Here is a 26,261-nt window from a genome sequence, read left to right on the forward strand (position 1 = left end):
CCTCAAACACCATGGAGGGCAGGACCAGAATGCGTTGGCTCACAATTCCCCACTATGCGCCACCGCCCAGGAGCACAGCACTGCTTCTGGGGTCTGACTCCAGCCCACTCAAGCTTAGGCCATAATGGTCAGCTGGGCATGTACTTAGCGAGGGGCTGCTCCTCTCCTCAGAGCCGTACCCGGCAGCCCTCCATCTTCTTTGAAGACCCTCAGTCCTGGGCAGTGGTTGGACTGACGTGGGCACAGCTGTGACCCACTACCACCACCGCATGCCCACCAAGGGCCCTGCCCATCACCTGTGGCTTGGGGTGGGGGCTTCGGAGATGATTCCGCTAGCACCACCAGACTGAGGGCATTGGTCGAGGGATGGGCAAGGCGGGCTGCGAGGGTCTCCGGGTTGTGCCTGAGCCCCCAGACCCGGGTCCCTTACCCTATAAGTGGCAGGGTGTTGACGTTGTGGCTCTTCTGCCCTGGGGTTGGGAGATGGGGAGAGTGCAGAGTTGAGCCTCACTGAGGCCTGTCCTGCCAGCCGGGAGGACCAGCTGCTCTGGGGTGGGGTCGGGGCAGGCAGCTGACCTGGGACGGTTGAGCAGTTTTTGGAGGCAGAATCAGCGTTTGGGCACAGCCTGCCTGGTGCGGGCAGGGCAGACAGGCCCGTGGAGAGGGCGGGATGAGCCCTGGTCCCTTCTCCACCTCTCTTCTCCCTGCATTGGCTACAGAGGCATCACTGACAGGCTGGGGAGGAGACTGGGAGGTGGGGAGAGCTTCCTTTATAATGAAACCTTCGCAGATGGGATTGTGTGTGTGTGTGGGGGGCCTATGTGTGTGCACGTCTGCACACGTGTGGGGCGTGTCTGGATGTGTGTGCGCACATGGGTGCATCAGTGTGTGTGTGGGCCCAAGTTGTGTGTACATGTGTGCATGTGGGGGTGCCATGTGTTCACATCTGTGTGCGTGTCTGTGTGCGTGTGTGCATGTGTGCACCCCTGCGTTCCTGAAAGGTGTGGCTCAGCCCTGACAAGCTGGCAGGACCCAGCCGCTGGGTCCGTCACATAATCCTCTCTGGGCCTGAGGCTGGGGCCCGAGTTGGGGTGGGCGAGTCCTGGGAGCTCCTCGGCCCTGGTTCTGGTCCCGGCAGTGGCAGCAGGCCTGACGGGGGGGGACTGGCCCCACACACGGCCTCATAAGGCGGCAGGGTGTCCACGGAAATGGTGCGGAGGCCACTCTGGCCCTGTGGTCTCTGTGCCTGCTGGTGTTGGCCGGGGCTGCGGCCACTGCCAGCATCCAGGGTGCGGTCCAGCACGGGGTAGGAGTCGGTCAGCGAGTAGGGGGGCGGGGCGTCCGTGGGGACGTACAGCTGAGTGGCCCCCGGCCCCACACACTCCTCGTAACTGCAAGAGAAGAGGCTCCCTCAGGGCCCTGTGCAAGCTGGCCTCAGTGGTGGGTGGCGGGGTCGCCCCCGAGGGCCGGGGGCCTAGCCGCAGCGACAAGCTGCCCCGGTGTGGACCAGGTCAGGCCTTTGTCACGCTGAATCCGATGAAACCCCTCTACTCCCTGGGGAGGGGCACCCCAGAACCACCGAGACCTGGATTCTGGCCCTGACTCAGCCCCAGTGTTCCTTGTGAACGTGAGTGAGCGAGCCACCGAATTCTGGGTCTCAGGTCGCTCAGAACCGCAGCCGCTGCTGCTGGAGCATCTGCAGGCTGGCCACCGAGCGTGGGTGGTGCTGGGGGGAGCAGCCTCAGGCTGCCAGACACTTCTGGGTCTCAACTCACCCCAAAGTGGCCCTTCCAGGGTTAGGAAGGTGTCCCTGGGGCCCATGGCTGCAGGGTGAAAAAGCACCCACCTGCAGGCGAAGTTCACACCTCCCAGTGCCCCTGGGGGCAGAGGGTAAAGGGTGATGGGGAAGATGGGGCTGTTTGTGGGGCCCAGGTGGTCTCCTGGTAGGGAAGTGATAGAGGCCCAGACTCCTCTCTTCATGTACAAACTGGTGGCGATGTGCCTGAGGGTGGCCGGCAGGACAGGATGGGACCCAAAGGCTCCCTAGGGAAGAATCCCCCCCCATGGGACAGGGCCACCTGCTGGCCACAAGTGCAGTCTGGACGCAATGATGCCTATCCCAGTGGATGTGATTTGGGCTTTGGGGGCGTAAACTAAGGGGCTGGGGCCTGGATCTTCCACCTCACCTCTTCACCCAGCCTGAAGGAGCTGAACGTTTCTTCCTTTTTCCTTTTCGAGTGTCTCTCAGGGACATCTGCTGAGTCATGCCCCACCTTACAGGGACCAGCTTGGTTAGGAGGGTGAGGAGATGGCCATGCCCACTGAGCAGATGTTTTCTGCATTTATTCCATCTGGGGTGTTGCTGTTTCCCATGGGGGCTGGGGATTCTTGCCCAGAGCCCTGCCCTCTCAGGCCTCCTTACCCTGGTGGAGAATCTGGGTACAGCTCTCGGAGCACCGTGGCATCCACGTCCCCATCAGAGCTGAGGTCCAAGGGTGGAGGCCAGTCCTCGGCAGGGCTGCAGGTGTAGTGTGTCCTGTGGCTCGAGCGGCTATACGAGTGCCTGTCGGACACTGCAGGGAACGGACATTCAGCCTGGGCCTCAGCCTGGTGCCAGGGAGGGTCCTCACAGGTCTGCCTGAGGCCACTGAGATTCTGTTCTCTCCAACTCACCATCCTGCCCCTTACCAACCAGGGCTGCCTTCATTCTGTCAGCAACAGCCCCAGAATATGAGCGCCAGTGCCCTGCTGGGCATGGGGGTCACAGAGAGGAAGCAGAGCTGGCTCTGCCCTGGTGGGGCTCCTAGGGTAGTGAGCAGCCTGTCCTGCGGACAGCCTGGTAGTGGGCAGCATGACACAAGCTTTGATAGATGTTGTACTGGGGCTGTGGGAGCAGAGACAGGCCTGACCCAGCTTGGAGGTCAGGGAAAGCTTCCTGGGGGGAAGGGCTCCCAGAGCTGAATCTTGTCTAGAAATCAGCCAGGGGAAGAGGGGCAGGCCTGGCAGAGGGAACAGAACAGCTTGAGCCAAGAGGGGGAGTTGTGAAAGAAGACTGTAGTGTGAACAGGAAGCTTTGAGCTGTGGAGAAGGGCTGGGGCACAAAAAATGGGGAAGAAGTGTCAGGGAATGAGGACAGCAGAGGTCTCTGGGGTCAGGCCTCCCTCCCTTTAGGTATCCCAGGGAGAAAAGGGGTTTCTCTGATGACTCCTGGTGACTTCATATACTACACTCTCTTCTGTTTGTTTTTGTTTGTTCTTGTTTTTGTTTTTATCACATAGTACATCAAAGGCTCTGAAATGCCCCACAGCTGAGAAACACATTTAACTGTGCTTGTGTAGCATTTGGCCACGGAATCTTATTTTCTGAGACCTAGTAACACTGCTTAGGAAATGCCGATGGAGTACAATCTTCTCATTCTACAGCTGGGGTTCAGAGAGGCTCAGTGTCTTGCTGGAGGCCACACAGCAAGTTATTGGTTGGGCCGAGGGTGGCTGGATGTCCCGGCTCCTCTGCCTCCCAGTTTCTGACAGGTCTGGTAGAGGGGGGGTCCGGGGCGGGGGCGGACAGTGGGAACTGCAAAGATAACTGGTTGAGACATGAGGTCTCCCCACCTCCAAGGGGCTCCCAGGTGGCCCCTCCCCTCAGAGGGCAGGGCATAACATCAGGGGCGGGGCTTGTCTGTCTGGGGTGGGGCTCATGACCTTTCTTTGAGGTCAGCAGCACTGTTGCAGCTGCCCTTTCCATTCTGCAGCCAGAGGCTCAGGGTCACACTGCTGGTAGAATGTGGAGCTGGAATTCATGCATCGTCTGTAGACCCCAAAGATTGCTTTTTCTACTCCCCAAATCTCTTTTTCTCACCTGGATACAACAATGAATGGAAAAAATCTGGATATGAAACACTATCTGCAGGTGCAGTCCCAGGGTTATCTATGGACATCAAGAAAGCTCTCGGAAGAAAATATTCCAGACATATTAACAGCGGCTCTGTCTGGAGGACAGGATCAGAACCCTTATTTTCTTCTTTATATTTTCTGTATTTTAAAGGTTTTCCACAGTGAACACATATTACTTTTCTACTAGGAAAAAGGAACCCAATAACATATGCTGTAAGAAGGAGCTGAAAGGAGATTTGTTTCCTTTTAGGGCACCAGCTGAAGGATGAGAATTTTGGGAAGAAATTGGGGAAGAAACTCAGGAGAGAGGAAAACACGAAATAAGTGTGTGAGGACAGAAGTGGAACCGAGGCCACTGGGCTCTGGTGCCGGGATCCCGTCCCTGCCAGCGTTGCTGCGAGGAGGGCCCCACTTGCAGTGCCAGTGGAGGGGGGGCTATGGCTGTCCAGACCTCGGGAAGGCTAAGGCTGTTTCCTGGTGGGCAGGTCTGAGAGCTGACCGGGCCAAACCACGCTGCTGTTCACCTCTCTCCCTGGGCTGCTTTTCTTGGGCCCCCCAGAGGCTGAGCGTCTCAGGGAGACTGAGCCTTCCCTTTTGAGGCACTCACCCAGCCCACACCCCAATCCTGAGATGATCCAGGTCAGTCCCAGACATCCAGCTGGGTGGAGGTCCTGAGGAACAGCTGGAAAGAACCCCCTCCCCCCACACACACCCTATTTGAACTCCCCAAATTCCTTTCTTATCTTTCCTTCCTGTCTTCAACATCAGCACAGACCCAAATGGTCCAGGGAGACCCAAATCTCTCCCCTTATTTACCCAAGTTAAGATATACTTCGGTTCATTATTCAGCCCAAATCCGAGGTTAACAACTTTGACAGGCCCGGGAGAGGGGGGAAGAGGAATGTGCATGCATGAGCACCTCTGTGCTCTAGCCTCACAATCTCATTCACCCTCAACAATTTGTGAGAGGGGGACAGTGGCTACCCCCTTCCCTCAGATGACGAATCGGACATAAAGCCACTTGCTCTAAAGCCCAGGCAAGTGAAAGGGGACCAGATCTTTCTCCTAAAGCTCAAGGTATTTCCATCTTATGGAAGGAGAATTTCCCTTCCTTCCTTCCTTCTTTCCTTCCTTCCTTCCTTTCTTCCTTCCCTCCCTCCCCCCTCTCCCATTTCCCCTCCCTCCTCTCCCTCCCTCCCTCTCTCTTTCTCTCTCTCCCCATTCCTTCCTTCCCCCCTCACCCCTCTCCCCTCCCTTCCTCCCTCTTTCTCTCTCTCTCCCCTTTCTTCCTCCCTCCCTCCCTTCCTTTCTCAGTCTTTCTGTCTCTCTCATTCACTCACTCCTTCATTCATTCTCAAATATTCATTGGCTCCTCTCTCTGCACCTGACCAGCCTACAGAAGGGCCCTGTGGGCAGACAGAGGAGGACCAACTTTGTCCTGAGGGCAGTGGGGAGCCACTTAGTGTTGAGTAGAGTCACAATTCAGTCAAGTTGGCTGTCTTGTGGAGAATGCCTTGGAGGTGCCAGGCCGGTGGCTGGCAGGTGTGGAGGTTGCAGCATTAGTGAAGTGGCCCTGGAGGAGGTATTCTCGGGGTGGTAGGGAGAGATCATGAAAATAGTTAACATTTACTGAGCACTTACTCATAAGCCAGGTACTGTGCTAATTTAGTCCTGACAATAACTTTTTGGGGTGGGTCCCTGTGTACCCATTGTACAGATGACTCACAGAGGTTAAGCAACTTTCCTGAGGTTGTGCAGTAAGAAGCGGAAGATTAAGGCTGTATTGCACCCCCTGGGTCTGAGGTGCCTCTGAGACTTCAGGGGGTGGTGTCTCGGGGACATCTGGGTGAGGGTGGTGGGTGGTGCCTGGAGCTGGCAGGTGGATGAGATGGACATGGGTACAGATGGGGTGGGTACAGAGAGAGGGCCCAGGGCCCAGGGTTGGGCTCTGAGGGACCTTAATATTCCTCTCCTCAGAGAATAGGAATCCACCAGAAAGTCTGAGAAGGAGCAGCCAGAGCAGTGGGAGGGAGCCCGGGAGGGGCTGAGTCACTAGAGCCAGGGGGAGGGCATCTGAAGGACAGAGGGTCCCCAGGGCCAGTAGGGTGGTGTGTGTTGGTGCTCTGCTGCTTTCATGGCCCCTCTTCCCTGGCTTCTTTCCAAGGCTCCTTGCAGCCCCTGTGCACCCCCTGAAGGCTAGAAGGTGGTGTAGGGGCATCAGCACCTCCAGGCTCTCTGCTGAGGCCCCAAGGAGGTGCCAAAGACAGAGCTGAGAATATAAGTGGGCAGAGAGGCGGGAGCCCCGCAGAGGGGCCTCCACGGTACCAGGGCTGCCGGGCTGCTGTGAGTCAGCGGAGCCGGGGGTGGGCAAGCAAAGGCTCGACCCCAGACTTGGCCTGGCTGTGGCCTGCTGTCACCCCACCTGCTCTGACGTCAGGGACAGGGCCCTGCTCACGTGGCACAGGCCCTGTGGCTCCACCACAGACTCCGGGTGGACTAGCCTGGCCCTAGGTCCATCTCTCTCCTCAAGGCCAAGGTTGACCTCTCAACCTTAATCTAGGGACCCCCTGTGGGCATCTCTCCTAGGCTCTAAGTATGAGGCGCAGGCTCGGGGGCACTCAGGCCATTCAACAAGTCCCTCCAGCTTCCCAGTCTTTAAAATGGGCTCACACAGCTCTTGCTGTGAGGATAAAATGAAGTGGTTCCTTCCCTTGCCCGTGGAGTACTTCTTCTGGGCCAGGTCCTGTTCTGGGCTGTGAGCTCAACTCTCGGAGAGCTACATGCAGCTCCTGCTTTCACCGATGCAACACAGCCATCCTGTGTCGGGGTACTGATGGGAGTGTGGGTACCATGCTAAGGAAGTATAGGGAATGGGGGTCAACCCTGCCTGGGGAGGGTGAGGAGGGGCCAGAGAAACTTGCAAAAGGAGGTGGTATTTGAGCCAGGTCTGGAAGGACAAGTAGGCTTTTGTCAGGTGGGGAAGTATGGGGAATGGCATTCTGGGCACGGGGAAGAGCATATGCAAAGGCGCAGAGGCAGGAAGCAGCATGGAAGAGGTGCCTGGGGAGGGGCAGGAGTGGAGGGCGCGGGTCCAGTTATGTGAGGTGGGCGTGCTGGCCATCCTGGGCCTGACCGGCCACATCCTGGGGTGGGGGGAGGTCGAGGGTGGTACCTGGGCTCCTTGTTGGGGGTGGGCCTGCTCTGAGCAGGAGCCCTGCACTCTCCGGGGGTCAGGCTGGTGATACAAGGGTAGGAACAGGCAGGCCTGGTCTCACAGTGGCCAGGGCTGGGGAGGGAGCACCACACCCTCCCTTTGACCTTCAGTCTCACCCTTGGCAGACAACTGGGCTTCTTATGCCACTGAGACATGGTGAGTGCCTCTGAGCTCTTCCTGATTACTTATGACCTTGAGGATGCCTCCTCTGACCACCCTGCGCCACCCATGGCAGAGCTGCCACCTCCCTGATGCCTCCTGGGCTACAGGGGTCCCAGGGCCCGGGGTGGGCGGCGGCTCACCGTAGCCATGCTCGTACTCTCGGTGGCGGTGGCGGCGGCGGCGATGGTGGTGGTGGTGGTGGCGGCGATGGCGGTGGCGGTGCCGCTGGAGCCGGGCTTGCCTGTCCCTGCGGATGCTACCTACGATGATGGTGATGCAGGAGAGGATGATGACCACGCCTATGACTGCGCTTGCCACCAGCACAGGAGACACGAGCAGATGGCTGTGCTCTGAGCTCTCTGAGAACGTCGGGTAGAAGTAGCTGGTGCGGTTGTATCGAGCTACTGTGGACAGAGAGAGAGAGGACGCTGAGCCGGGGCACGGACCCTGCCCCACACTTTCCTCCTCCCTCCCTGCTGCCCTGTGAGTTATTCATCCCTAAATAAATGGAGGATATTCAGGTCTCTATCCTGACTGCTCCTTCCAGGGAGGAGGGGAGCAGTGCCTCACCCCCCTGCCTGCAGGAGCCTCTGCTAGTGAGGGCTGACCTCCTCACCTCTCCTCTGAAGCCTCTGGCCTAGGAGCTCAACCAACTCACAGAAAGGAAAAAGGAAGCTCAGAGAGGGCAGTGGACTTGCTCAAGGTCACACAGCAAATTAGCGGCAGAGCTGAGGCTTGAACCCACTGAACCTGACTTAGTGCTAGACAAGGACTCTATTCCACCAAGACATGAGGTTGGAAGGTCAGCATGACTTTACCAAAGTCTTGGGAAGGGATGGGGGATACACAGAGGTCAGAGTATGAGGACCAGATGTGCTGGCCTCCAACACTGGCCTCCTGCCTCAGGGGCGAAACCTACCAAGGGGACTCCAGGGAAATCAGGCAGGCCTGGGGTTATGAGCAGTAACTGACTCAGACATGACAGTGGGTTGGATCAGATCAGGGAAGGCCTCCCAGAGGAGGTGAAGCTAGGAGGTATTCCAGGCAGGGGAAGGACAAGGATAAAGGTGCAGAGAGGTGGGAAGGGGCTTTTAGGAAGGGGTGTGGTATGGTGGGTCCCTAAGAACCCTACTAAAGGAAGCTTCTGGGGCCCATGATGGCTTTGTCCTCCCATATGATAAGATGATGGAGCCCTGGGGGCTGGGGTCCCAGGGAAGGGTTAGAATCAGCCAGGACCATCCATGGGCACTTGCTGCCTCGCTCAGGGAGAGCCAGCACCACATTAGTGAGTGTCCGTGACTGCCCCTTAATTCCCTCCCACTCAGCTGGGCAGGGATGTGGTTTTCCCCTTTTATAGATGCGTGGACTGATGCTCGGCTCCAGCCCATGGTCACTCAGTTACTCTGTGGTTGAGCCGAGTGAGAACTCAGGCCCAAGCTTCAAAGTCCCGAGCTCCTTCTCCATTGTCCCCTGCCCCAGGCATGAGCCCTTCCTGAGGGTGCAGGTCCCATCTCTGGACAGCCATAGGGAGCCAGCTTCAGATACTCAGTGAGCCACAGGGTCAGGGGCAAGCTTTCCTGGGCCCTGTTCTGAAAGCAGTCCCCCTGTCTGTCCTCCCAGAGCCTGTGTCCCAGTCCCTGTCCTGCATTTGTCGCATATGATTATGCATGGTTTCCAGAGCTTGTGTTTGATCGCTCTCTGTGTCCTCAAGCTCAGCACTGGGCCTGGGCTCACCAAAGGTGCCCAAGCCATATACTGAGTGAGTGGCTGCAGCCTTGAGACCAGATGGGGAAGTGGCAGGGAGGCCCTGAGCTGCCTCCGGGGAATGAGGTCTCTGTCTTGAGTGGTAATCAAGCAGAGTGTGGATGGTTACCTCCCTGGGTAGTTGTAGGAGGGCTTTGTTCCCAGGTGAGGGCATGGACTTATGCAAATCAGAAGGTAGAAACTCAACTGTGGCCTCCTGTACCTTCCCATCCCTTCCCGGCACCATCTCCAAAAGCCTCTCCCACACTCAGCCCATGGCAGGGACAGGTAGGTGAAGCATGAACTTGGGGCCTTTGCCTGAGATATGAACATGCCCTGCCAGCAGTTCTGGCCCATGCTGGTGTCTCTTGCAGCCTACTGACCTTCATTAGGAGGGGCTGGACTCGAGGCCCTACTGCCTGGGCCAGAATGTCATCCTAGCCTGAGAGCCAAGCCTTTGCTTGCTGAAGTTCATTGTAAGCTGCTCCCCTGCAGGCGCCTTCACTGGGGAGAGGGAGCTGCCTTTGGGCTTTGGCTGAGCATGTGTGCTTCCTGACCCTCTAATATGAAAACGCCAGGGTAAGCAGATTTCTGGGATTCTTTGAGGGTCAAACACAGACCACTGTTTTGAGAGCCCCCACTATGTGTAGGTTCTGTGCTGAGAGCTCATTTCATCCCTGAAGCTATGTTCTCCCCCTTTTATAGGTGAGAATACTGAGGCTCAAACATATTAAGTAACCCACCACAATCATATATAGCCAGTATATGGCTAACTGATAATCATTCTCTTCCTGTTTGGCCCAGGAGGCAGCCTCAGCATCCTTTTCAACATAGTACTTCACACAGTGATTACCCTGGTCACGAGACAAGCTTTTGGCCACCACTCATCTAGTCCACCGTGCTTTCACTCCTTAGCCAATGACCAGGCTTTGGCTTGGACTAGAGCTGAGCCAGTGGTCATTCTGCTACCGTAGTCTCTCTGATAAAGTACAAGCCAGCTGGCCATCCAACCAATGTCACCCTCTTCCTCTCACCTTTGAGGCCAATGGCAGGGCTTGGGAATGTCAGAGACAGCAGCCCTCCTTGGGGACAGTAGGAGTGTATGGGGTCCACACTGCTCTCGACTGTCCTGTTCAGTCTGTTCCAGCTGCTGCGATGGTTTGGGATGTACTGGTCACCCCATGATCCAAGGCAGATGTGCTACCAGAAAGCTGGCCATGGCAAGGCTGGAGGTGCCCAGAGTGAGAACCTAGGGTTGGATGTGTGTGTGTGCATGCCTGCCCTGCTCAGCACGCAGAAACTGCTGTGGAGGTGCCAGTCCCATGGGGTCACCCTGAAGACGCCTCTCCCTCTCCCTGCTTCAGCAGCAAATGAGAACCTCGCCCTCGTGGCAGTGCCAGGCTCATCACCAGCCAGGTGTGGAGATGGCAACACCCATGCCTGCAGATGGAGCCTGCTGGTGCAGGCATCCGCCTGCATGGCTGGGGGAAGTTAATCTTCCAGTCCCTGCGACCGGCGGAGGTAGGTGCTGCTTTAAATTATGAGGGAAACTTCCAGTTTCCTAATTCAGCGTCCATTCCATCAACAGGATAAAAATGACTGCAGAGAAACAACATGATGCTAGCCCCCCTTCCCACCGCTCCGCCTCGCTCTGCCCCTGCACCAGCTGTGGAAAGGACGGAGGGTAAGGCAAGCTTTGCCCCTATCCTAGACTTTCTTCCCAAGCAGCTTCTACAAAGGTGCTGATGGTCAAGAGGAAATCGTACCTCGAGATACCAGGTCATCCCTGAGATGCGGCCCTCCTTCCACATACAGCATGAGTAGCTATCATCTCCTGGACACCTACTGTGTGTCATGCACCATGCTTGGTACTTTTCATGCACTGTATTATCTCACTTAATTCTTATGATGGGCCATGATGGGATCTCCAATTAACAGGTGGAGAAACTGGGCTTCAGACAGGTTATTTGTCCAATGTCACTCAGCCCACAAAGAGGGACCCGGGTCAGTGGGCAGCCAAAGCCCCATGCTGTTAGCCAAGATGCTACTCTGTGGCTACCAGGCACTGTGCACTGGCGCTCATGTTTGGGGGATCTTGATAAAGTAAAACTTTTCTCTCCCTAAAACGATGCTTTGCTTTTTCTGGGCCACCTTAACATGTAGACAAAGTAGCCCATGACCTACGTCTTATTCAGGGTGAAGGTATATCATCAGCTGAAGGAACATTGCTGAGTTTTGAAGGGCTGGCAGGGGCCCGCCATGAAGGTCAAATCAAGAGACTGTCTTTTATCTTAAGCGTAGAGAGGAGACATGAAGGGCCGCGGTCACAGGGTTTTAAGAGCGCCCTCGGGCTGCAGAACTGGATGCAGGGTGGGGGGACACCAGCGACTAGGCTGCTGTGAGGATCCACGTGAGCGTGGACGGTGAAGTGTGGAGGGTGGAGCGTGGAAGATGGAGCGAGCAGCGTGGAGGGTGGAGCAGGGAGCGTGGAGCGAGGAGCGTGGAGGGTGGGGCGAGGAGCGTGGAGCGTGGTGGGTGGAGCGAGGAGCGTGTAGCGTGGAGGGTGGAGCAGGGTGCGTGGAGGGTGGAGCGAGGAGCGTGGAGGGTGGAGCGAGGAGCGTGGAGGGTGGCGGGTGGAGCGAGGAGCGTGGAGGGTGGAGCGTGGAGCGTGGAGGGTGGAGCCGGGTGCGTGGAGCGTGGAGGGTGGAGCGAGGAGCGTGGAGGGTGGAGCCGGGTGCGTGGAGCGTGGAGGGTGGAGCGAGGAGCGTGGAGGGTGGAGCCGGGTGCGTGGAGCGTGGAGGGTGGAGCGAGGAGCGTGGAGGGTGGAGCCGGGTGCGTGGAGGGTGGAGCGAGGAGCGTGGAGGGTGGAGCAGGGTGCGTGGAGCGTGGAGGGTGGAGCGAGGAGCGTGGAGGGTGGAGCAGGGAGCGTGGAGCGAGGAGCGTGGAGGGTGGGGCGAGGAGCGTGGAGGGTGGAGCCGGGTGCGTGGAGCGTGGAGGGTGGAGCGAGGAGCGTGGAGGGTGGGGCGAGGAGCGTGGAGGGTGGGGCGAGGAGCGTGGAGCATGGCGGGTGGAGCGAGGAGCGTGGAGGGTGGAGCCGGGTGCGTGGAGCGTGGAGGGTGGGGCGAGGAGCGTGGAGCATGGCGGGTGGAGCGAGGAGCGTGGAGGGTGGAGCCGGGTGCGTGGAGCGTGGAGGGTGGAGCGAGGAGCGTGGAGGGTGGAGCCGGGTGCGTGGAGCGTGGAGGGTGGAGCGAGGAGCGTGGAGGGTGGGGCGAGGAGCGTGGAGGGTGGAGCGAGGAGCGTGGAGGGTGGGGCGAGGAGCGTGGAGGGTGGAGCCGGGTGCGTGGAGCGTGGAGGGTGGGGCGAGGAGCGTGGAGGGTGGAGCGTGGAGGGTGGAGCCGGGTGCGTGGAGCGAGGAGCGTGGACCCTGGAGCGTGGAGCCGGGTGCGTGGAGGGTGGAGCAGGGTGCGTGGAGCGTGGAGGGTGGAGCCGGGTGCGTGGAGCGTGGAGGGTGGGGCGAGGAGCGTGGAGGGTGGAGCCGGGTGCGTGGAGCGTGGAGAGTGGAGCGAGGAGCCTGGAGCCTGGAGCGTGGAGCCGGGTGCGTGGAGGGTGGAGCAGGGTGCGTGGAGCGTGGAGGGTGGAGCGAGGAGCGTGGAGGGTGGAGCGAGGAGCGTGGAGGGTGGGGCGAGGAGCGTGGAGGGTGGGGCGAGGAGCGTGGAGGGTGGAGCCGGGTGCGTGGAGCGTGGAGGGTGGAGCGAGGAGCGTGGAGGGTGGAGCGAGGAGCGTGGAGGGTGGGGCGAGGAGCGTGGAGGGTGGAGCGTGGAGGGTGGAGCCGGGTGCGTGGAGCGTGGAGGGTGGGGCGAGGAGCGTGGAGGGTGGGGCGAGGAGCGTGGAGGGTGGAGCGTGGAGGGTGGAGCCGGGTGCGTGGAGCGTGGAGGGTGGAGCGAGGAGCGTGGAGGGTGGAGCGTGGAGCCGGGTGCGTGGAGGGTGGAGCAGGGTGCGTGGAGCGTGGAGGGTGGGGTGAGGAGCGTGGAGGGTGGAGCGTGGAGCGTGGAGCGTGGGGGAAGCCCGCAGCTCTCGCACTCGGAGCGTGGAGCTGGGCTCAGCTGAAAGCAATTGAAGGGCAGCTGCCCGTGAGGAGAGTTCCTCCACCGCGCCAAGCGGACGTCCTTTGAGCGGGCCTCAGCGACAACCCTGGTGCTCTCCCCACTCTGCAGATGGGGTCCCAAGGTCCCCTTCGGGGCTAGGATGGTGCCTGGATCCGTGGGCCTCCGTTGTGCCAGGCAGAAGCCAGCTCTCGCGCCTCCAGACCTCTGCTCCAGGCTGGGACTGGGAACCACAGGTGGGTCAGAGGCCCTGCATGACCGCGGCCTGGGTGTGGGGCCGGGTCTGGCGCTTGCCCGTTCTGTGTGCGGAACCATCGTCACCCCCATTTATAGGACACTGAATCTTGGTGAGCTGAAGTTTGCCCACCTAGTTTTGTGGCAGAGCTGGGATCTGAACCCAGGTGTGTCTGATAATCCATGCAGTAGGGCCCGAGCAGGGGAAGAGAGTTGGGTGCGGTGGAGGTGGAGGTAGGAGAACGGGGCTCCGTTCCTGGTTCTACCACTCACTCGCTGTAGAGTGAGTTTGTTCTCTGCCCTCTCTGGACCTGCTCGCTATCTGCCTGAAAGATGATTAAAGACGCTTATTCTTGAGCCGTTCTTCCTGCAGGGTGGGTGAAGGGGTCTGAAAGGGGTGGGGAGGAGGTGGGAGCCAGGTGAACACAATGGGCGAGGCAATGAGATCCAGGCTTGCGTCGGGGGATGGGGTCAGGGCTGGCTGCAGGCTGGGAAACAGTGGGGAACGTGCAGGGCAGGGAAACTGAAGCAGACCATCACTCCTGACTCCTTGCTGAGTGTAGTGTGTGGGCAGCTGTGCGGTCACTCTGTCTGGGTTCAGGCAAGTGCTCTTTGCAGCCTGAAGCCACCTGGGAGCACTGACAAAGAAAGGGCACCGAGACAGTGGAGGTGCTGAGCCAGCTTCTTTAGGCCTCCAGTCCTGCCCACACCTTTGGAGACGCTGGCTAGAGGGAGAAGTGGGGCCAAGGACTGAGATCTGACTGAAGGTTCCTGTCACAAAAAATTCTGAAGACATTTGTCATGGGTCTACTTCCCTGGCAAGTTTGGCCTCAGTAGTTCACCTCTTTCTCCACTGCCGAAGCCACTAGGGTGAGGCCTTGAGGTCATTGAAGGGAATCTGGGGAACAGGATTCAGGCACTGTCTTCCCTCTGCTCACCAATGGCTGGTCTCAGCCTCCCGGCAGGGACTGGGGCAGGGGACGTGGCAGGGCAGGCTCACTTGCTTGGGCACTTCTGAGTCCCCTCCCCTTCTGTTTTGGGCAGCCTCTCAACCCACTTGGTGATATCACCTAGTTACCAGGAGACTGTGATGGAGAGAATCAGAGTACCGGGAACAGGTCAGGAACATCCACACAGAGGGGCTGGGTCTTGAAGGGTGAACCAGCAGAACAAGATCAGGGGAGGGAGGAAGGGGCCTGGGCAGGAGTACAGAGGGGTAAGGTCCCAACAGAGCTCAGGAAAGGAGGAGGTGCTCCTGGGGTGAGGCCGTGGGATGTCCCCTGAACATTGGGATTATGGGGATGAGGAAGAGGCTGCTTGGTGTTCCGTATTCTTCTTACAGTGGGATGTAGCTCTATAAGAAGTCAGCTAATGTCATGTTAAGGCCCTGACACGTTTTACTTGGCCATTTGTGGCATTACAGGTGGGGCAGGTTATAGTGGAAAGGAGGATTGGAATGTGAAGTCATCCACCTATTAATCAGTCCTCCATAAATCCACTCACCCTCCTAATGTACTTATCTACCTAGGCATCTATTCAGGACCCACTCGATCGTCCATGCATCCATCCATATATTCACTCATCCATCCAGCTACCCACCCATCCATCCACTCACCAATACTCAACTAAGTGCTTATTCTATGCCTGGACACATGCTAGGCACTAGGAACATGTATATGAATTAACTAAAATGAACCTCTCAAACCGTGGAAAGCAAGAGTTCCCACACAGGTGCCCCAGTGCTGAGAGGGAAAGTCTTGGTACATCATGGAGTTCTCTGCTCTCACGTCATGCAGAGTAGCTCTCCTTCCCTCTGTTGTACACATCAGAGTTGATAGGAGAGTGCTCCATTGCCAAGTGGAAGATTTTCAGCCGCTGCATTAAAATATAACTGGAAAAATATAAGTGACCACCCACAGGCCTTTCATGAGTCTATAAATATAAGATGAAAGTGATTTATTCCACTATTGAGATAGATTCTGCCACTTAAATAAACTCACCAAAATTAACTCATATGTACCTCTACATAGCCAGACTCCCTAAGTTTACCGTCTTGTCATCATTCATTGAGATTTTATCTCTGGTTTGATGAACAATTTATTTGTTGGCTGGAAAACTCATTGAAACAGTGTCACAAACCACTTTTCCCTACTTCTGCAGAGGAAGTGGTAAACTGGCTGACATTACAGAACCAAGCCATGGCAGAATTAGACTTTCTACTTGAACCCACACCAAACTCTTCCTTTTCTTGCTAGAATCATCAATGGCCCTGTACTCATTTTCTCTCCTCTTCTGTCCCCACCTAGAGTTGGCTCTTAAGCTATTTTCCAGAGAGAACACAAGCTTTTATAACACCAGCAGTCACTGTGCCTGCTCGATGGGTAGGAAATAGTGGAACTGTGTGGAGAAGCAGATGGTGGGAGCGGGGCTGGCTTGGTACGCCATCAGCTAGCGGATTAGCTTATCACACCCCAGTTTGCATTATGAGACTCAAAATCGTGGCTTCGAAAAATGACCACTTACTACAATGTGGACTTTCCAAGAAGTTCATTAATAATTGATATGTACAATGTTAAATTCATGAATGTAGCAAATTATCCTCAGCTATCCCCCCACAACCTGGACCAGCCTAAAGGTATGTTCTTGGGCCACAGTGGCCAAGTCCCCATCCCAAGTACTGTCTTCCTTGAGTTTTGTTTTGGCCGTTTGCTTTTGTGGGTTCTGATTCTGGAACATGTTAGATGGGATTTTGTTCCCTACTCCACAGTGGTTCCCTCAACTCCTAGAATACAAGGGTATGTGGGAAACCAGCACCAGGGCAGCAGTGTATTAAAAATAATATATTGGGCTTCCCTGGTGGCGCAGTGGTTGAGAGTCCACCTGCCGATGCAGGGGACACGGGTTCGTGTCCCGGTCCGGGAAGATCCCACATGCCGCGGAACGGCTGGGCCCGTGAGCCGTGGCCACTGAGCCTGCGCGTCCGGAGCCTGTGCTCCGCAACGGGAGAGGCCACAACAGTGAGAGGCCCGCGTACCGCAAAAAAAAAAACAAAACAAACATAAGTAGAAAGGACTTATTCCAGGAATGCCAGAATGGTTTAAGACCAGGAGATCTATTAACATAACATGCCACTTTAATAGGTAGGATGAGAAAAACTAGTAGACCAGGCAAAGATAGATACTTCTTGGCCATGATATATCCTGATGATCTCAAATGACTGACACCATCACACTGAACCGTGGAGCTTTGGAATTGTTTCTCAGCGTGTGGCTCAGGGAATGTGGGTTTCTAAAAACATTATGCAGTGTTTGGGGACAAGCCCTGGACCCCCATGCCCACCCCCAAGATTGCTTTGCAGCCCTGAGCTGGGGCAAACCAGCCCCAGTCCTAAGGCCTTTTATTCACCAACATTCAGTATCCTGAGATGGTGCATGGTCCTAGTGTCCTCTGGGAGAAGCATCACTCCTCAGCCATCTTCCTCAGGGCAGGAGGAAGCCCAGAGCTCCTCCACCAGAGCTGACCTTCATCTGGTCCTAGGATCTGGCTAAGTAAGACAGACAGTCGTGGGTTCAGATCTTGGCCCTGCCTCTTGCAGGTGGTGTCCTCGGGGCAGTTTACCCCTCTAAGCTTCTATCACTTCATTTGTACAATAGGAACAGCAATTTCTTGGAACTAATCAAAGCACACTGCCTAGCAGGATGCTTGGTACACAGTAGGTGCTCAATATATGACAAACCTTAAAATATTTAAAAACACCCCTAGACATAGTGTTAAATGTGAAAGGCAAAACAGTAAAGCTCCAAATGGAAAACACTGTAGAACATCTTTATGACCTTGGATTGTTTAAACAGGATACAAAGGTACTAACCATGAAAAAAACGGATAAGTTGGACTATATTAAAATAAACATCTTTGGTGGGAGATTGGGCTTCTAGGTGGGCAGGGAGCACAGGGACGGAGATGTGAACAGGGCCAAGGCCATGGCTGGAGCAAGGGGAAAGTTTTTTTTTTTTTCGCGGCACGCCGGCCTCTCACTGTTGTGGCCTCTCCCGTTGCGGAGCACAGGCTCCGGACGTGCAGGCTCAGCGGCCGTGGCTCACGGGCCCAGCCGCTCCGCGGCATGTGGGATCTTCCCGGACGGGGGCACGAACCCGTGTCCCCTGTATCGGCAGGCGGACTCTGAACCACTGCACCACCAGGGAAGCCCAAGGGGAAAGTTTTGAAAGACTTTCTAAATCATTTGTAACCTGCCCAGGACACTGGTGAATGTTTCTCAGGGAGGAATCTGTACAGGTGCCTGGAACCAGATAATAGATCCCGAGACACGGAAGTGTCCTTCCACATCCTTATGGGGTCCTCCATTTTTGCACAATTAGCTGTTTTACTCCAGTAGGTTTGTTCTTTGTGGGAGACCCAAGAGAGTAGCCATACCATCAATTATAGCAATTCAATGTCAAACAGTATTAACTGAGTATAATACATCTTGTGATGATATAGGAAAACTAATTTGGTAACCTAGGCCTCATGTTCAATGAGGGGACCTAAGACAGCCTTTCTTCAAGCAATTGATAAGTAAAAAGCCCCACAGTATTCCTTTTCAGTTCGAAAAATGCAAGTCTTAGCAGCAGCTGACAGGAATACCGGGGCTGTCTTTTGATGATGACTCATATTACCAGTGCCTTTGCTACTTCTGATTACCTATGTTTCAGTATTAGTGTAACTTTAGTACTTGAATCCTATAAAGATTTTTGCAGTGGAAGTATAGTTCTTGGTTACCTACTACACTTAGAAACAGGTCCTCATTTTGTTTTTATAATATGTTTTTTGCATTCTACTCTAAATCAAAGCCAGTGTTGAACAAAGGGATGATGCTGTGCGCGTCTCTCTCTTGTGTGTGTTTCATCAGCTCGCCCTCCCCAGGGCTCTTGTAATAAGGCAGTGGTGTATAGCTGGGCCTTTCATTCTTGTGCATTTAAAAATAAATGTCACTGCAGGAGAAATGCTGGCTGTGCTAGGATTGAGCAGAAATTGATTTTGAAATGATAGTAAACGTTTGTTAAACCAGACACTGAACTTCACCCACTATGGTGGCTACATTACTTAGTTCAGTGTTTTTAATGCTCAATGTAATTCCTATTTTAAAAGAATTTAAGGAACAACCCACAGGTTTCTGAATATACAAACTCAGAAATAACATACTGTCTGGGAATCTGATAGTCATGTTGTCTTAGATAACTGGATTTTACACTTGGTAGATACGCCAGTGCACTAATATCGCTCAGGTGTAATTGATCATCCTGTTCGCTCGCAAGGATAACAAGAGCCACTGTGCCCCAGTGCTATGATTCTTATTGTTTAGACAGTGTTGGTGACATACTGTGCATGTGTAGTAGCCACGTGTACTATAATAGTACTTAAACTACTGGGATCACTGTCAGTATTTTAGTGTTGGAGGTACTTTTTTATCTTGAAAAAAATGAGAGATTTTTTAAAAAGTTTAAATTGTTTCACGAGCCATCCTTTAAATTTCATTTAACCTAAAACCTGAAATTTCAGTAATAGACAAAAACTCTTTAACAAGGCTGCCACCCAACCTAAAAGGTGCCCACGTTGGCTTTCACATTTGTAAAAATGTATTCTTTGAAGTGCAGCAATAGAAGCCTCTGCTCCTAAGGCGTACAAGAGGGTATCCCCTAACTGTATGCTCTATATCGTTTTATTTTCTGTAAATTTTGAAGTTAAATATGCATAAAGCAAATTATATACAAGAATAGATAGTCTATATATAAAAGTTTAAGAACATCTGTGAATCCAAAGACATGATTATAAGAGTCAAAAAGCAGTCCACAAAGAGGGAGAAGATTTTTGCAATAATATATCCAACACAGGACTGGTAGTCAGAATATAAAAAGAACTCCTAGAAATTAGTAATAAAAAGACCCAATGAAAAAGTGGGCAAAAGGCTTAAACAATCACTTCACAAACGAGGATATCCAAGGTGCTAAATACACTGTACTTAATCACCAGAGAAATTCAAATGAAACCACAAGGTAATATCTCTGCTATCTACCAGAATGGCTAAAGTGAAAAAATCCAGACAACACCAAGCATTGGTGAGGATGTAGGGCAACTAGAGCTATCATAGATTGATGTTAGGAGTGTGGATTGGTACAGCCACTCTGGAAAACTGTTTAGCTCTATCTATTAAAGCCAAACACATGGATGTCCTATAACCCAGAAATTCCACTCCTGGGCAGAATGAACTCTCCAACAGAAATGCATCAATATGTTCACCAAAACTCATGTACTAGAACAGTGCTGTCCGGTATGGTAGCCACTAGCCGCATGTAGCTACTTAAATTAATGAAAATTAAATTAAAATTCAGTTCCTCAAAATTGGAGATGATTCAAAGAAATAGAAAGATATCCCATGCTCCTAGATTGGAAGAATTAATGTTATTAAAATGTCATACTATCCAAAGAAATCTATAGATTTAATGCAATCCCTATCAAAATACCCAGGACATTTTTCACAGAACTAGAACAAATAATCCTAAAACTTATGTGGAACCATAAAAGACCCCAAATTGCCACAGCAGTCCTGAGAAAAAAGAACAAAACTGGCAGATACACACACTACTATATCTAAGATAGATAACCAACAAGGACCTACTGTATAGCACAGGGAACTCGACTCAGTATTCTGTGATAACCTATATGAGAAAAGAATCTAAAAAAGAATGAATATATGTATATATATATAATTGAATCACTTTGCTGTACACCTGAAACTAACACCACATTGCAAATCAACTATACTCCAATAAAATTAAATACAAACAAAAAAAACCAAAAAACAAAGCTGGAGGTATAACCCCGCCAAATTCCAGACTATACTACAAAGTTACAGTAATCAAAAAAGCATAGTATTGGCACAAAAACAGACACATAGATCAATGAAACAGAAAAGAGAATCCGGAAATAAACCCACACACCTATGGTTAATCAGTTTATGACAAAGGGGGCAAGAATAATGGAGAAAACACAGCATCTTTAACAAGTGGTGCTGGGAAAACTGGACAGCCACATGTAAAACAATGAGATTAGAACATTCCCTCATACTGTATACTACAAAAATAAACTTTAAAAGGGTTTAAAGACCTAAATGCAAGACATGAAACCATAAAACTCTAGGAAGAGAACATAGGCAGGACACTCTTTGACATAACTTGGAGCCATATTTCCTTGGATCAGTTTCCTAAAGCAAAAGACATAAAGGCAAAATAAACAAATGGGACCTAATTAAACTTAAAAGCTTTTGCACAGCAAAAGAAACCATCAACAAATGAAAAGACAACCTACAGGATGGGAGAAAATATTGGAAAATGATGATACCAACAAGGAATTGATGTCCAAAATATACAAACAGCTCATACTGCTCAATATTAAAAAAAAAAAATCGAGTCAAAAAATGGGCAGAAGACTTGAATAGATGTTTTTTCCAAAGAAGACATAGAGATGGCTAACAGGCACAAGAAAATATGTCCAACATCACTAATTATTAGAGAAATGCAAATCAAAACCATAATGAGATATCACCTCACACCTGTCAGAATGGCTGTCATCAAAAGGACCACAAATAACAAATGTTGGAGAGGCTGTGGAGAAAAGGGAACCCATGTACACTGTTGCTGGGAACGTAAGTTGGTGCAGTCACTATGGAAAACAGTATGATGTTCCTTAAAAAACTGAAAATAGAACTACCATATAATCCAGCAATTCCACTCCTGAGTATATATCTGGGAAAAATGAAAACACTAATTCAAAAAGATTTATGCACCCCAATGTTCATAGCAGCACTATTTACAATAGCCAAGACATGGAAGCAACCCAAGGTGCCTATCAACAGACAACTGGGTTAAGAAGATGTGGTATATATATACAATGGAATATTACTCTGCCATAAAAAGAATGAAATACTGCCATTTGTAGCAATGTGGATGGACCTAGAGAATATTATACTTAGTGAAATAAGTACGACAGAGAAAGACAAATACTATATGATATCACTTATATGTAGAATCTAAAAAAATAGATGAATGTATATGCAAAACAGATTCACAGATATAGAAAACAAACTTGTGGTTATCAAAGGGGAGAAGGAAGGGGAGAGGGACAAATTAGGGATATGGGATTAACAGATACAAACTACTATACATAAAATAGGTAAGCAACAAGGATATACTGTATGACACAGGGAATTATACCTATTATCTGGTAATAACCTATAATGCAAAAATACTGAATCACTATGCTGTATACCTGAAACTAATACAATATTGTAAATCAAGTATACTTAAACTAAAAAAATTCAGTTCCTCATTTGCACTAGCTACATTTCAAGGGCTCAGTAGCTGCACATGGGTTGTGGCTATCATATTGGGCAGTGACGATACAGAACATTTTCATTATTGCAGAAAGCTCTATTGGACAGCACTCTACTAGAATGTTCACTATTCATTCATAGCCCAAACTGAAGACTACTCAGATGTCCATTAAAGTAGAATGGATAAGTTATTTGTGGTATATTGACACAATGAAATACTATACGGTGATGAGAATAAGTGATCTACAATTATATACAATACTGTGGTTGAATCTCACAATGGAATGTTGAACAAAAGAAGCCAGAAACAAAAGAGAACATACTGTATGATTCCAAATGTATAAAGGTCAAAAACAGGCAAAACTAATTTATGGTGATAGAAGTCAAGACAGTGGTTGACCTGGGCATGGGGTAGTGACTGGAAGAGCACACAGTAGATGTTCTGGGATGCAGCTTATGATGTGTTTCTTGATCTGAGTGTGGTTAGTTTGTGAAGATTCATTGAGTTGTACACTAACGATTTGTGCACCTTCCTGCATGTATGTTTTATACAGTGGTACGCTGGCAAACCAGCTTTCCAGGAAAAAAAAAAAAGAAAAATCCCTGATTTGTAGTGTTGGTTGCCAATTTCCATGGTGTAAATACCCCCATCATGATGGATTTCAGGCTGGCTACCAATGATTAAACGGGTCATGAATCTCCTGAATATTTAAGTATTCACTCTTGTGAGCTGGTATCTCTACTAAACAAACAAAAAACCAGCCCCAGAGAATCCCCAGAAAAGGAATTCCTCAGTTCAGTTCTCACTCCTAACTTTCACAGGTCCTCCTGGAGTCTTGGGGACCAGAGGGGAAGGACTGAGTAGGCAGGAGGGAAAGGGTTTGCTAGTCTGACTGTCCACTGCCTCCATGTTAGACTGAGGGGGGACTAGGTTCTGACAACCTTTGTCCTTTTAAAGACTAGCTTGGTAAGCCAGTCTTGGTATTACCACGCCCTCAGTATGATTGGCTTAGGGGTGGACATGTGACTAAATTCTGGCCAATAAGACATGGGGGTGGTGTGCTGGGGGACTTCTGGGAAAAGTTGCATCACTGCCTGGGTTGATGGGGGCCATCTTTTTTTTAAATATTTATTTATTTGGCTGTGCTGGGTCTTAGTTGAGGCAGACAGGATCTTTGTTGCTGCGTGCGGGATCTTTAGTTGTGGCATGTGAACTCTTAGTTCCTGAATGTGGGATCTAGTTCCCTGAACAGGGATTGAACCCAGATTCCCTGCATTGGGAGCGTGTAGTTTTAGCCACTGGACCACCAGGGAAGTCCCTGACGGGGGTCATCTTGCAATGCAGAAAATGTTGGTGCAAGAAGATAGAAAGAACCTGGGTCCTTAATGATGTCCATCCTTGACCACTGAAATTGAGAGCCCTAAAGCTGTTCCATCTCAGGACTTCCCTCCCTGTGCGGAAAGAATAAATGTCTTTATGGTTATAAAAAGAAAAAGACGTGGCTTTTGTCACAGTTTTGCTTTCAAAGGAGGGCTGCTCTTTTTCTGCATCTTCACTGAGAACAGGGGAGCAGGCTCCATGTGGAAGGAGCACTTTATGTGGAGTCAGGCTGGGAGCATCAAAGTTTCAGCAACAAACACGCTGGGTGACCTGGTCCAGTCCCCAATCTGCATCTCAGTTTCTCCACCTCTGGTGTGAGGCAGTTAGGGTAGCATCCCAGGACAAGTCCTAAAGGGTCAGCGAAGGACCTCTTACATCCAGTCTACAACGTAGGGAGAACACATTTTCTTGCATTGTCCCATTGTGTGCCTGTGATGGGATCTGGTGAAAGGCTGGCATCTGGCTGGCCCCTGATTAGAGCCTGTCAGATGAAGGTGGCCAAGCATGCCATGCTGTGTTTCAACACCAGCCTGGGGCTGGCTGGGAAGGGAGAGGGAACACGTGATCTCCCCTTGGAATGGTCTTGGGAGGACCCTGCAGGGAAGACCGAGTGAGTTCTGCAGCTCTCGTTGTGGGATGCGAGAGCCAGAGGTGAAAGATAGAACAAACTCTTACTGAGCATCTATGTGCTCACCAAACTCTCAGTCACCCTGGAAACTGGGTCTCATAATCCCATTTCATAGCTGAATAAACGGAGGCTTGGATGATTTAAATACATTTGCTCCAATGGTTTTTGAACCTGCCTCTTTCAGCTCTTGCTGTTTTTACTGTATTAGACTACATCCCCAGACTTAGCCACATTCCTAGGGGAGACAAACATCATCCAGTGGCTGAAGGCCCTGGCGGATGGTCAGAGGAAAGCTCTGGAATGACTCTCTCTCGAGCAAGGCCTGGAGGTCACCTATGGACACGTAGTCTAGGTGGGGTCAGGTGGGAAGAGGGAGCAGCCCTTAGAAGCTGATGGTTTGGGGGCTAATGGAGGACACGGTTCTTAAATGCAGAGAGAAGCAAATAGAAGGAACTCTAGGAGGTGAAAATGTATTAAGCTCTCAGAGGGACTAGCGTGGCCAGGGCCCTGGGCTTGGGCCTGGAAGCCCTGCTTTTGAAACCTGTCTCCTCCGTCGGTAGCCCCTGGGTCCATGGGGCATGTGACTTCTCTCTTGGGGCCTCTCTCTCCTGTCTGGGAAGTGTGCAGGCCTGCACACTTCTGTGGTGACATCACAGAGGAAGACCAGCCTTTCCTTATCACCCTGGGCACAGTTCCAGGTGTAGGAGGGGTAGCCAATCTAGGGTAGCCCTTGGCAGAGAAATGGCAATGTCCTTACACATTGCTGTTTGCGGGTCAGTCCTCTCCAGTGTACTTGACTTTGGGGTGCCGTGGGTGACAACTCTGGGGGTCATGCTTTCCTTGGCAAGATTTCTAGATACAGAAACCAACCCAAGACTCAGTCTCTAGATCCTTCCCTTTTCCACGCTCCCAGGGTTGTGGCAGAATAGGCTGGAGGGGGACAAGAGGGGGTCAAAGAGGCCAGTTAGGAGGCTAGGACAGTGGTACAGGTGATGACGATGGTGTCCTTGGTCCTGGGGCTTAGAGGTGGAGGTGGCAAGATGGGGTCAGATTTGAAAGTGACACTGTTAGGATTTTCAGATTAATTGGTTTGGGGGTAGATGAGAAGGAGAGCAGTAAAGACTGAGAAAGTTTGGGGCTTGAGCACATGGAAGGACTGAGCTGCCATTTCCTGAGATGGGGAAGATGACGGGCAGCTTGGGTGGGGTCTATGAGTCAAGATGTAAGGTTTTGACATGTTCTATCTGAGATAAGCTGTAGACACCCGAGTGGACATCCGAGTGGAGATATGGGGTGGACAGTTGGATATCTGAGTCTGGAGTTCAGGGAGAGTCTGGAGCTGGAGACGTAAATTTGGGGACCGTCAGTGTATGGAAGCTGCTCAGTGCCATGTAAATTTGGGGACCATCAGTGTATGGAAGCTGCTCAGTACCATGTAAATTTGGGGACCGTCAGTGTATGGAAGCTGCTCAGTACCATGAGGTGGATGAGGTCACCCAGGGAGCCCGCTGCCAGGGGACGGGGAAGTGCAGAAACTCTGCTAGCAAGGAGTCCTCTGCAAAAGCTGGGGATACTGCTACTGTTATTAGTACTACATTCAGCACTCAAGCTGAGGTTGATGCCCTCTTGCCAAGGACTCTAATGTAAGATGATTGTGCATTTAAAACTGAGATTAGCTGTCAGATGCTGAGCACTCACTACAGTCAGACTCTGAGCTCAACCAGAGAACTCTGAGGAGGGGCAGCCAGGATGTCTATGGGGCTGCAGAATGGACTCTCCATTCAAGGGGTGGGGGTGAAGGAGCGGACTTGACTCTACCCTTTTCGTCCAGCTGCAGATTATCCAAAATTGAGCCCTGCAAAGACCCACCTGGGGTGTATCCCTGACCCCCGCCATTTTCCAGCTGTGTCACCTAGACTAGCTTCTTCACGTCCTTGAGCTTCAGTTTCCTCAGGCCTGAAATGGCCACACTGACCCCTCCTGTGCAGAGTCGCTTCTAGGAAGCAAGAAGGTCACATAAAGAAATGATCGTAAGGCCTTGTAAGCCCTTTACCTGTGATACCTCATTTGATCCTCAGAGCAACCCTCTTGAGGTGGACAGTCCTTTCAACTTCCATTTTACAGATGAGGAAACTGAGGCTCAGAGAGACATGGCTAGCCGAAGTCACCCCTTGTATTCCCTTGCCCACTCCAAAATCAGACCTCAGCAAGGAATGGACAGAGGTTTCATTTCACAGGCTAATGATTATTGGGCAGTGCCTACACGTGTTCAGAGGGAGTCTGAGGTTGCATTCAGGCTCAGTAGGAAAGAGCACTGCAGTTGATTAGCAATGTCTGCTCTGGGCAGAGAAGTGGTAAATTGCAGAGTGTGCCCCATCATTTGCCCTCCTAACTTTCAAGTCCTTCCTTCTGTTGACAGCAAAGTCTCTGCAGAGGTAACAGTTACAATGAGCAGAGCAGAAAACAGGAGTGTCCGGTCCAAACCCCGGATTCATCTCCAAAGTCCCCATCTCTCCT

The 26,261-nt window shown here is 52.1% G+C and overlaps 1 protein-coding gene across 1 annotated transcript in view; it reads right to left on the reverse strand.

Annotated features, from left to right (window-relative positions):
- Positions 1–1,048: 1,048 nt before the first annotated feature.
- BEAN1 (brain expressed associated with NEDD4 1) overlaps positions 1,049–26,261 on the reverse strand; it is a gene marked incomplete at both ends in the record, with an annotated part of 37,892 nt that continues 12,679 nt past the window's right edge. The window contains 3 exons of the mRNA XM_081216002.1: positions 1,049–1,391; positions 2,423–2,573; positions 7,410–7,673. Coding sequence (XP_081072128.1) covers positions 1,049–1,391; positions 2,423–2,573; positions 7,410–7,673 — 758 coding nt within the window. The remainder of the gene's footprint in view (positions 1,392–2,422; positions 2,574–7,409; positions 7,674–26,261) is intronic.

This window comes from Mesoplodon bidens (assembly GCF_964165515.1).
Source record: "Mesoplodon bidens genome assembly, chromosome: 18".
In the NCBI taxonomy this organism is placed as follows: domain Eukaryota; kingdom Metazoa; phylum Chordata; class Mammalia; order Artiodactyla; family Ziphiidae; genus Mesoplodon; species Mesoplodon bidens.